General features: G+C 35.3%; 1 protein-coding gene across 4 annotated transcripts in view; it reads left to right on the forward strand.

The window, feature by feature from the left end:
* The window catches only part of PCDH9 (protocadherin 9), a 982,686-nt gene that overhangs the window by 633,187 nt on the left and 336,125 nt on the right, over positions 1 to 13,374 (forward strand). For 2 of the 4 annotated variants that reach the window (XM_060128964.1, XM_060128966.1), the window contains one exon: positions 10,732 to 10,933. In XM_060128964.1, the coding sequence (XP_059984947.1) occupies positions 10,732 to 10,933 (202 nt within the window). The remainder of the gene's footprint in view (positions 1 to 10,731; positions 10,934 to 13,374) is intronic. The other 2 variants (XM_060128967.1, XM_060128968.1) reach the window with 1 other exon arrangement.

Here is a 13,374-nt window from a genome sequence, read left to right on the forward strand (position 1 = left end):
TGGTATCAGATTTGTCTAGATTAATTCAGGTTTTCTCAGATTCAATTAATAAAATTTAGATTTCATTTTCAACATTGATAAACATAGCAAAGATCTTGGATATATTTGACAATTTCCTTGTCTAAGAATAGGAAAATTTCACATGCTAAGACACGTGCAGCATGTCAGTCTGTGTTGGAGTTTGTGCATAAGTTTTGCATCATCTATATATAAATACACATACATGAGTTTATGTATATGCTGTAGATATATTTTTAAAGTCTCCTATTTTCTTCCTAACTTACTATGAGAAAAAGAAATATGACTTGAGTATCACATATTCCTAATCAAAAATTTTCAACTGCAAACAATATTTTCATGGATGTCCTTTGAGAGAACTAAAAGATGACAAAATTAGAAAATGCTTGTCTTTCACAATACAAGTGTTTTTCACCATATAATTACAAAGGATAAATGAAGTTCCTAATAATTATTTAAAATTTGATAGTTAATACAGACACCGATTTTTAGAGTATAGCTAGCCATCCAAAATCAATCTATCTATCAATCTATGGCCTGTGAGATTATTTACCAATGAGTCCAAGATTTCAGACGAAATTCCAGGGATGCCTGTTTCTTATTTGTGTGCTTTTCATGGCCAAAGACAACTTCTTCCCTATCTGCTCTGCTTCACCCTTTCCCATTCCGGAAAAAACATTTTGCAAGTATGGGTCATGTTTATAAGAGAACCTAGAAAAGAGAATTCAATAGTTGTTCAATAATGTCAGGGTCATGTTCTGTTCCTGTGCACACACATTTCCATATCCTCTAAGTGTAACCTGGACCTATACTTATGTTCTGTAGACTATGTCCCACTATCCACCTTCCCCAAGCAAATCAGTCCCCCCATTAACCTGCCTGTGAGGACTGAGTTCTTTATCATGGCTGACTCTTTTGACGGCTCCTGTAGTAATTAATAGTTATAGAACACTCTCCATATACGAATCATATGAATCATAGACTAGAAAGAGGCTCCTCCTTCAGCAATATCATTCCCATCACAATTTTTCTTTCTTTCTTTTTCTTTTTTTTTTTTTTTGTGGTACACAGGCCTCTCACTGTTGTGGCCTCTCCCGTTGTGGAGCACAGGCTCCAGACGTGCAGGCTCAGCGGCCATGGTTCACGGGCCTAGCCGCTCCGCGGCATGTGCGATCTTCCCGGACTAGGGCACGAACCTGTGTCCCCTGCAACGACAGGTGGACTCTCAACCAGTGCGCCACCAGGGAAGCCCCACCATTTTTCTTTTTTGTTGAAGAAGATTTGATTGATGGCTCAGAATTATTTGTAATCCATAGACTGTCAGGGACAGATAGGCTTTACGTGTGTGAGGACTAGTTCAAATAACTTCTTATTCCTTCACTGCTTCTAAAAAGTTTTAACATTCTTCTTTATACTACAAAAAATAACACAAAAAGTTAAATAAATAAAATGAAACTGCAGTGTTTGACACAAGGTCCATTGAGACAGATCATACCACTTTTTAGGTGCAGACTAACAAACTTTCATGAGGACTTTTAAACAACCTATCATTGTACAATAATAGTATTTTCTGGAGAATTTATACAGATTGCTTCTTGCTTCTTCTACCTCTCCATTTGTGTTTCATTCTTTAATTTGAAATAACATGATTTTTCCCCTAAAGCCTTGGATTACTAGTTTTCACTCTTACTAGGCAATTATGATCTTGTAATTGAATACACAAGGGAGGTTTAAAGTGTGTGTGCATGCATGTTCAAACTCTTTTGAGTCAAGTACCCATTGTCTGAAGATAATTATAATATAATATAATATAGTATATAAGTATAATCTAAGGACTACCTTTTGAAAAATACAACTTACTTAAAGAAAAAAATGGTCTATTTTTGTTTTACAAGTCTTATTTTGTATTGGGAATTATTAACAGAGGGGAATGCTAGGGAGATGCCATTACCTCTTTTGTTACTTGTGCTAAAATTGCCTGAGAAGAATTCTTTTTTTTTTTTTTTTTTGCGGTACGCAGACCTCTCACTGTTGTGGCCTCTCCCGTTGTGGAGCACAGGCTCCGGACGCGCAGGCTCGTTGGCCATGGCTCACGGTCCCAGCCGCTCCGCGGCATGTGGGATCTTCCCGGACGGGGGCACGAACCCGTGTCCCCTGCATCGGCAGGCAGACTCTCAAGCACTGCGCCACCAGGGAAGCCCTGAGAAGAATTCTTGAATCCTAAACACCAAATCAGACTCTATTTCTGTTAACAATACTGACAGATCTGATGCATATTTTTAGTGATTTTTTATTATCCAAAGAAGGCTCACTTTTGGTAAAAGACCACATGCTATATCAGTGGGTTCTGTATTTTTATTTAACAACAGTGATAACTTAGTGGAATTTCTAATTAAATTGCTATAACTATTATGTATGCAGATTTTGTAAATATGATAAGGGTAACTTCCTGCATCACATGGATTTGTTTATGCTAGAAAACTAAATTGGAAAGGACTCTTGCTGAGTTGTTTCTTTCCTATTTCTGTACATATAATTTATAGATGCAAGAATTCTGCTTGTAGTTTCAGGAGCAGCTGTTCCTGTTTAATATAGTCATTTTATATTTTGTGTGCTCAGATAATGTGCTGCATTCCTACTGGGCAACATTTAACTGTAAGAAATAGGTTGAGGGTGTTTCTGATAGCAGGAACCAAATAAGTATTATAAGGAGCAAAATAACCAACAATGCTGACAATTCTTAATCCTCTCTACTTGCTTTGGACCCTAGAAGAAACTTAAGAGTGGGGTGATGCCATCAAACCAAGGAAGGAAGTTGTTCCTAACCCTTTTCCCTTTCTCTGGTGTCCCACAGTGGAAAATGATGTAGGGAGGAGATTCCTGTTTTATGTTTGTTTCATATATTTAAATTCAAACACCAAGGTTACCCCCAAAAACAGTACAAAGAATTTAATTTTCTCTCAAGTTCCTTAAAGCTATCAATTGTTTTTGCATGTGGAGAGAAATGCTATCTGACTTTCTCACAGATCATACTGAGATCCAAAGGAAATAAAAATAAAATTAGACTAAAAATTTCATCATATGTCATTAACACGAGTCTTCCAGCCATATGAAGTTCTATGAAGTATTCAACACACTTTACTTACAAAGCACAAAAAAGTATGTCTTAAATTTAAGGAAGTCATTTCACAATAAGACATTTACAAAGTAAAGGAAACATGCTAAGTTTAAGTTACTGTAAGTTTCCCACACACACTGAAACAAGCTTCCTACACTAAACATGCAGTTGAGTACTGAAGTTAAAACAAAAGACAAAAGCTTTATCCTGAAATGAAGCAGTTGCTTAGCAGCAGATAGCAAACTGGTTAACAGAGCAGTAAGTATAGTATAGACAAGCATTCCCCATTTCCCCTGAAAATGCTATTCAACTTTTTATGGCCAGTTATCATCTGCACCCTAGTCCTAGTTTATGTAGCATAGATAATGCTAGGAATCAAAATATTCATTTTAAAGATGCTGACACCTTTACATCCATCACTTAGGTCAGTGAAGTTGTTATACATTATTTCTCCAACACAAACTGAACCTTCCTATTTGTCTTCCAAATATTCTGAAATGTAAATGTTGAAGAAGAAAGAAGGAAATGCTGACTGCTAGTGGACTGTTATCATGTTTCATTTTGCTATTTTTAAAACAGTGCAACTCTCCCTGCAAACTTCTTTCTGGGGAGACAGAGAATTTTTCCCACAGGAAAGCATCTTTGGAGGATGGACAAAGATACTTAACTTCTGCTGCATCCTCTTTAGGTTTCCTAGTTCTGTTCTGAGTAAATCATCTTCATTCAGAAAATATTCATTATAAACTCATAAAATGTCAAGCATATATGTTCTTCAGAAAAACTTGCTGGTTTTGATTTCATCAACTCTTATTTGAGGTTGTTAACATTTCTCCAACTACCTAGAGGAAAAAAATTGTTCAAAGATATGCAAAGTGAATGATTCTATATTCGAGTCAAGAATAGAATAGCCTACTCTAACAGTCTCAGTTACTCTTTTATCCTTTTTATTTTTTATTTTCACAAATTGGCAATGGATTCCAATCTTAGGATGGTAACAGACCTGGGGATTGTTTGGCATAAATTCAGACTATGCTCCCCTTCCCTCTTTTTTTCTCCCTAGGTTATTGCTGATTAATACAGTGAAGCTCTATTCATGCACTGACCTTTCTTAAGTCTGCATAGTTTGCAAGAATTAGAAGGGAATCAAATTATAAAAAAGGTGACACAGGTGCTGATCAAAAGCATCCTCAGAACTGTTAGGGAATAGCTTAAGAAAATTCTACTTTCTAGGAAGTTGTGTGATACAGTTTTTGTCTTGTTCACCATTGTGTTCTTAGCAGGTAGGACGGTGTCTAGCACATAGTACGTCAGCTTTAATAATGTAACAACCAGTTATTCTACCAGCTTAAGTGAGTTTATACAGAAATAGGCCTAAGAATTACAATTCAAGTTATGCAAACTATGGTGGATCATAGGCAAATCCAGAGAACAAGGAAGGGGAGGTTGGCTTCACGGGAAAAGGCAAGAGTTGGGAAGAACTGTAATAACCAGAGTCCATTCAAAGAAGCTGGGGGTCCAAAGTATGAAGGCTTCTCATTGGTTGGACTGCTACAGTCTCTGACTGGATGGGCTATCCAGGGGCCAGAGAAGTTTTCATCTTTCCCCAGAATAGTAAATTAGGAGACGACTTACTGTGGGAGATGTAAGCATGGGTCTCTTCCTGTTTCGAGTAATTGACTATGAATTGTGGCATGTGAGAGCTCCCCCTACAGACCTGTCCTGCTTCCAGTTTTAGTTGAGGTTTCTTTAATGAATCACACAAATAGGTTCTCAAAAATTACTTATTAAATGAATGAATGAATGAATAGCCCTTTATGTTGAATATCAGAAAATGTGGGTTTTGTTCCCAGTGAAACCTATATAGACAAATGACTTTACCTCATTTCCTCATTCGAAATAAATGTAACAGGTTAAAATAGACTAGAAAAATCCCTAAATAATTTCCAGCTTAAAAAAAAAACCACAAATTCTTCATTAGCAGAACCATTTAGCCTAAGTATTGGGTTGGCCAAAAAGTTCGTTTGGGTTTTTCCATAAGATGGTACGGAAAACCTGAAGGAACTTTTTGGCCAACCCAATAATTTCCAATCAACAGGATAGGAGAGTAACTCAATTTATCAGTAACAAATAATAAAATGACTCATTATAAAATAATTCTGTGCTCAAAATGTTTCATTTATCACCAGTTTAAAAGTTCCTTATAATTTTGTCCTAAAAAAACCTATTTTTTAGCTTCTTTCTTAGTTTCTTGATGAAAGCGCTCAAACATGAATAAGGAAGAACATGTGTGTATTAATATGTTTTCCTTCAGTCAAGCCTGTGAATATTAAGTAACGGCAAATTAAACTGTAACCATAGATTGCTTTTTGGGTTGCATTTAATTTACCTTCTAAACCTCTATGAGTTTTACTTGATTCTGGATTTTGTTAAGAGGTAGAGTACACATTAATTTTAGATGGCAAGAAGCTATTGAGGAACTTGCTATTGAATTGAATCAGTGGTTTTAGCTGAAAATGTGTTCTTTTGTCATTTAAAAATTCCTCTTTCCATAGCTTGCAATGTAAGACTATACTCTTAACTATTACTCTTAAATTTTCAATTGAAATATCTTCTTTTAAAAATAAGAAAGAACAAAAAGCTTCTAACTAATGTTATAAGAAATATTTGAATTAAAATGCAGTTTCCAAAATTTTTTAACCCTTTTTGGTATGATTTTCTTTGCTACTTTGAGAATAACTACATATGAAGATATAATTTCAAATAAAGAAAAAGTATATCTTCATCAGATTTAATGCTGAGATAAAGCAAAAAAGTTCATATATGGAACTTTAACACTTTTTGTCTTTTACTTCATCATAAGTAATTGCTGGCTGATGTGTTTGTGTGTGTGTTTGCTATTTAGAGATTAGATAGATATATAGATGATATATTAGTTTTTAAATGTGATAAAAGGAACTAAATCAAAATATTTCCTTAAAAAATTATTTAAAGAATTTTCTACAAGTGAAACCATATTTAAACAATTCTGTAGCACTTTGTTTCTACTTCTATAATATCAATTTATAATTTTCCAAAAAATAATCATTTAAATGCCAGTCATTAACTGGTAAATTTGTTTATTTGACTTATAATAATTGGCCTAGTCCTATAATCTTGTGATTTGAGGAAAGGCAAAGCTCTTTAATTGCAATGATTAAAAAGCTAGGTAAAGAAAGTAAAAAATGAAAGTTAGGGTAGCAACACAGTGACAGAAGATTGTCTGACATTCCTTAGCTCAAGAGCAAGCCCAACTACTGTCTATCAGGTTTTTCCTTTCTCTTGGACTAAGTTCTATTTTGCTATAAGTGATGAAGAGGAATACAATTTTAAGTATTAAAACTTAGCATATGTTCTAATATTGCAAAGACAATGTATGGAAATTTTAGTGTAGTCAAAATAATAAAAATTTTAAATATCATAATTCCATGACCAGACAACACTGCTTTAAACCCTTAGTGTATGCATATAGTCAGATCTTAGCTTACACATGTTCACACCCTAAAGCACATTAACAGGAATGCAATTCAACACAGTAAAATCTTTACAAACCTCATTTTTACACTTAACAATAGATTATAAATATTTTCCACATCAATAAACATTAACATTATTTTAAGTATTGTGAATGATTCAATTGTATGCTATTACATAATTTATTAGTTACCTATTAGACATTTCACTCTTTTTTACATTTTTGCTATTTTATGCAAAGACACAATGTACCTTACTACTAAATCTTTGCACATGGGAACCTATCTAGATTAATGGGACTGGGATTGTAGGCTTGAATGTGAATCATTCATTGGTGAATAATATCCTGTACCAGTAAGACACATACAAGAGAAGAATTAAAGCAATGATTAAGATTTCTTAGCTGACTCATTCAGTGACTCTTGGAAAACAGTGTCCAACATAGGAACATGTGTATCTTCTCAGGGCATCTTGAATTTTCCCTCTCTTTCATACTAACCTACAAGAAAAAATATTGTAGAAGTTCTTGGTGATGTTTCTCAGACCTAACCAGTGTGGCATCTTCCAACTTACAGTATCCTGGACATACCTGTATTTGCATGCATGGCACTTTATGCTGGCATAGAGTACAGGGTCTCTGATGGAAGCTTCGCTTGGTCAGAATCCATATCAGCAGTCCCAAAGTAAAATAACATGAAACAGCCTTAGTAGTTCTTGTTCCCATATTATTCTTCCTCGGGGCAGCTTGGGACCTGGAGCTAACCTGTCAGTGATAAATCAGATAAACAAATGTGACATTCAAACCGTCAACCAGACTTAGCCAAATGTAATAATAATGTTTCCCATGGGAGAAAATGGAATGGGTAAGAAATAGATACAGGGAAACAAAATGTAAGTGCCCAGGCTTTGGAAAGTCTGAAGTAGTCTCATGATAACATGTGTTGTCCCAATTCAGTCAGGCAGAGTTTCACTATATTTATAACCCAAACTGGGCTCCTTTCCATGGGGATAACCCAAAAGCAAAATTCCCAGAGACTATAAGTAAAAAGTTCTCTCTCGCTTTGAATATACAAACAATCATAGGTTTCTTGAAAGAATAGTGGGAAAACCTTCACTTTCTCTGAGGAGAAACCCTGTGTTCTAAACTGTTGGTCTTCATACCTCACTTCCACCCAAGAGCAGCTTCCCCTCAGAGAGGCTCTGGGCTGTCACACCTACAGGCACATTGTGAGGCATGCCAAGATTCTGCAGGTCTCTTCCCAAAGAACAATACTTTTTTCTGGGGTGAAGAAATTGCATCTTTATAACTGCTAAACACTGATAACCCCAGAAGTTAAAAGCTATTAATTTTGAGAATTATAGCTACCTTTTATTGAGTACCTACTATGTGTCATGTATTATATAACAAGAACACTTCTTATTTTATCTGTTTGAGCCTTACAACACTCCTCTGCTTAAGGCACTGCTCTCTCCATTCTACAACGCCAAGAACTCCTTCAAAGACATAATGTCCTTGTCTAGGGCCAGGCTCTACCGAGCAAGAACCCCCAGGCAGGAAATCTGGTTCTGACTTCTCATCTGGTGCTCTTGGGCAAAACCTGAATAAGTACTGTATTCCTTGATGACACCCATAACACCTGTTTCATAATGTACCATTCTCATTTTCCTTAATTTTAATTTATTCAAATATTCTCCTTCTATCTTGATATTCCAAACATTATTCCACTTGCATCAGTCACTATGATGATAAGTTAAAGATTGATTTGCTTACTCAATTTGCTTCATACTATAATATCTATGTTGCCATTCTTAGTCCTTATGCATCACCACCCCTACCTCCCATTAGACTGATAAATTGTGCACAATTTTGCCAATTAAGACTTAAACATCTCTGAGTCAAATTTATTAGGAAGTATTTCCATAAACCACAGTAGTTTAAACATTATATTACACTAATTTACAGGATCTTACAGCAAATAAATTACACTAGATTTATATCTGTTATTCTCAATTATAAAGTGGTAAAGAAATAGCATAGTATAGTATATGTGAGATAGAATTTAATAAGTTATATTTGAAATAGTTTAAAAAATATTTTCCTTATTATTTTCAGTAAATATAACACCAGGCTACATACCAGTAGGTGCCCAATGATACTATGAGAACGACTGGATTTAGTTATAACTGATGTTGCAGATTTGGACATTTCCTAGGAAAAAAAAAACTATTGTAATTAAAACAGTTTAGAAGAATATCACAGATGTTAATTTTCCTTTTTCCTTCTGTCTATGAAACAAATATTTTATAATGCCTTATAAGCATCTCCCAGAAATGCTTTATGAAGATTGAAGAATCATTCAGATTGTTCCATTGTCTCTCTTATGTTTTGACTTCCTTTTTATTCACTTAAGCTATAACTAAGAGATAGTCCTCTAGAGGTAACACCAAAGATACTTTAGTCACTAAAACTATGGACTTTTTAGTACACCAATCACTTTAAAAGCGATGTTTAGCAATTACGTATTGTAGGAAGCCTGGTCACTGTTCTTTATTACAAAAGCATACACTTAATATGAATTAAGTGCATGTTGAAACAGAAACAGAGAATACTTGTATTATTATTCCCTCAAGGGTTAAATTCACCTGGGAGAGGAAACACTAATAAATAAAATCAGTAGCATGACCTTCCCTTAAAAGTAGAAATGCATTTCATATATTAGTATTCAAGTTTGCTTGCATATTATGTAGCACTTACCTAGGCATGGTTCAAACTCTATTGAGGAGGGAACAATGGTAGTGAGATAGTTGTGCTTGAAGGTGCAATGTGCTACAGTAGACTCAATTAGGACCATTTATGATTATAGTTTATATGATGTCTACATTAGTTCATTTAAAATGTACTAAACTATCAAATCACTTCACACAGGTGATTGAACAGCAATAAAGTGGTATCAGCTCTTCTCCATTATGACTCTGAGCTAGATTTGAACGAGTGACTCACAGAAAATAGGCTATATTCTATTGTCAGTCTATAAGAAATACATTTATAGAATAGCAGTATTTCTACCTATAACATTTTGTCTCTACATTTGTTTTCTTTCAAATGGATACAATTTATAAATTGTCTCTTGAAAACACAAATCTTAGGTAAGATAAAGTAATTGTTATACATTGTATCTCCATATGTTATATATTTATTACTTATATATTCATAATTTTATTAAATCTGAGTAAAAGTAGCCACATGCAATGCGATATTAAAAGGTCTTTTGGTTATCAAAACAAAATGGAAATTAGGTGTAGTCAGACATACAGCACAAATTTACTACTCTCACATAATTCTGTAAGGCATAAATCTCCACCATACACACCTGTAAATGTTCTCTTATCTCATAGATTATATCAGCTAAAAGAATATTTACCAAGAAAACTAAGCAGTGATCTGTGCTGAAAGGCACAATTTTATTTTACTAAAATACTAAAAATGTATTAAAGTACCCATATACATATTTTAGGTCACTTCTGATGGTGACATTGTGTAAATAGATGCCAAAGTAGGATTACAAACACCTTTCAACAGGGATATTCTAAAACCAATGACTGGTAGCAACATCTGGGCCAGTGGACAATAATGGCTTCACTGCAAAAGCTACCTTAAAAGCCTCAAATAAACACAATACTAGGTCATTCAAAAGAAATGGAATGTTGTGTTGCATTATCTATGCATTTATTCAAATCTATGAAACAAACATTTTTGTATTTCTGCTTATTTAAATTTTTTTTATAGCTTTGACCATTAGCATATATATATATATTCATTTTTGCCTTTCTTTCTACAACTTTCAATGGTATACCACAAGTTTTTTGTTCTTGAATTACACAAGATTGAAATTCTTTCTTGTATTTTGCAAGTTGGATATGTCATAGGAAATGACAAATAATAAATGTTTGTTTCCAGCTGTGTTCCAAGTATTTTATATTCTGCCTCGACATTGCACTGTGTGTTAAAGTTGCTTTGCTTTGCGTTCCGCCTCCACTTCCTTTGGGAAGGATGTTAACGGTGTGTCCTGTGGTCTTCTTTGTAGTCGCAGCGCCGGGTTACCTTTCATCTCCCTGACGGCTCCCAGGAAAGCTGCAGTGACAGTGGTCTAGGAGACCACGAGCCGGTGGGTAGTGGAACCCTGATCTCACACCCTCTTCCTCTGGTTCAGCCACAGGACGAATTCTATGACCAGGCCTCTCCGGACAAGAGGACTGAAGCAGATGGCAACTCTGATCCCAACTCTGGTGAGTCCTCTTAAAAACTTTGCTTGGAGTTCTTCTGGTTTTCTGTTGTGCCCTTGAGTTTTAACAGTCATTCTGGGGAGCAAGTAAATGGACATTCAGTTGTTTTTTGCTGGCTTTATTGTTGTTGTAATATTCTTTGAAATATATCAAGTCTAATGTGCTTGGTATATTGGCTGTTAAATTCTTTGGTGCATCTTTATTTTATGAACCATGAAAAAAGAAAAAATGCTGCAGATACAATTGCAAGAAGCCGTTTTATGAAAGACATCTAGATGTCAAAGATATTAAAATGGGAAGACAGTTTTACATTTTAGAATTGATTAAATATAGTTAAGTGGAACATAGTCAATGAAGAAAAAGAAAAAAGTGTCCTGTGGAATGCTCTTTTCCAATGAAGACTATACACACACACATAAACACACACACACACACACACACACACACACACACATATATACATAAAACATGGTGATTAAAACAAGTATGAAGAGGAGTGATAATGATGTGGGGGTTTATGGGTTTATATTTTTTGTCTATTTTAATTTTGGATGTTTTTTTTTTAACCAATACATTGAAAGAGTGGAATGAGTGGGATGAGACTGGCAAAATCCTTTATTTTCTGACAAACTCACACCTCACCTCAGAAATCATTATACATTCCAGGTAAGCCCTGTGAGGGTACTTCTTCCTCGGCCTTTGAAGAAAAATTTGGGCAAATGCTATATCTTTTTTGTTCATGTTATTGTTATTTTTTTTTAATCACTAACTAGTTCACTTTACTTAAAAATTAGAAGTGCAATTCAATAATTATTATGTCCAGTCCAAAGCAATGATCGTGATTTCTGTTTGATTTGAATTAAAAGTTTTTTCTAACTCACCTTGGCCTGCTTCAAACTTGTCTATTGTGTGAAATGGGGTTAGGGTGATGTTTTCGTAATGTCCTAGCTCTTTCTCTCACTGCTTTAGATATTAAAGTGCCTCTGGCAATTCTATGGTTGAAGTAGAAATACCAAGAAGAGGTAAAAAGCATGAAAGGACTTTCTTAACTAGTCCTATTGTGGTAATCCAGCATTGGCGTTTTATGCCTTCTAGGATTTTAAACTGACTCTTTGATTTCAGGGTAGTGGTGGGGGATCTTTTGTACATATGCGCCCTCTCAAGCTGTGCTCCCATCTCTGCAGGTTTTTCTGATAGGTGGTTCTGTTCTCATTGACATATGAAGTTACATTTGCATCTTCTATCTGCTGAAGTTTTCCTCAGCCAATCTTTTAGGAAAATCTAAGCAAATTCCATACCAGCTCTGGTTCTTAATCTTTCATGTCCTCTTTCTTGGTCCCATAAGGAAAACATACATGCATCTTTTGACTTCACATATCCAGAAGGTCAGGCCATATCCAAAGAGGCAACTACTCATCTCACAGCATTTGGCGGAGCTGGTCAAAAATTCTCCTTAGATTTCTTGGTTCTGGTTAGTCTAAGGACCACTGAACCTGTGGTTCCATTGTCTCAACATTTGCAGGACTTGTGTAAAGAGGTTGGATATGTAGGACAGCTCTTTCTAAACAGATTTCCTAGTCTGCAACTTCCCCTTCTCCAATTTTAAAACATCTCTTATTAGCATTAAGGCAAGGGTCGCAAAACTGGTTCTTGACCACCTCTTCTGCACATGGCTCCTCTGGTCTTTGGGCCTCCTCCAAAATCAAGACAGGAAAGCTCTATTTTAAACACACTGGCACAAATGGTTTTAGGACTTTTCTATGTAGTTCACCAGTTATTTTCACGGAAGTAAAGGTAAAAAAAAAAAAATGTATGCTGCAATATGGTTAAGCTAAGCTGCCCTAGGCCAGGACTTTATCTAATAGGTGCAGTTACTCATCCAACAATTTCTTAAACCTGGAAAATAGCACTGGGTAAACTGCCAAATAGGAGAAGACATGAGAGATTCTAAAGCTGGGGGTAGGGGGGAAACTTTCAAGCCTGCTTGAAGAACTCCCCAGAATTTTTACCAATCCTGTCACATGGAAAAAAAGACCCAAGGGAAGACACACCCTTGTACACTGCAACACTCAACTCAGCACAGTGACTTCACCCAGAAGAATCACGTTCATAAAAATGTGTTAAACCAGAACAGTGCTCCTTGCTGGAGAAGCCATCCTTATCCATGATTGGGAAGGAAGGATAAGAGTCAGATAGGGAAAGGTGGAGCCCAGAGGGCCCCTGGAGGCTAACACTTCTTTTGACATTTAAAACGACTTTAATTTTAACCTCTTTTGCAAACATCTAGAGGAGAATTCATTAGACTAGCCTAGAAACACTGAGATCCATAACTAAGCAGTAATTCATATTAGTATAATATTATGATATATTATCTTAAAATTCTGCAGTCACATTTTTGTAATTAACTTTGAAGAATTTGTGGAGTAAGGTACAGAGTAATTGAA

The sequence above is a fragment of the Lagenorhynchus albirostris genome, chromosome 18 (assembly GCF_949774975.1).
Source record: "Lagenorhynchus albirostris chromosome 18, mLagAlb1.1, whole genome shotgun sequence".
Taxonomy (NCBI): Eukaryota; Metazoa; Chordata; class Mammalia; order Artiodactyla; family Delphinidae; genus Lagenorhynchus; species Lagenorhynchus albirostris.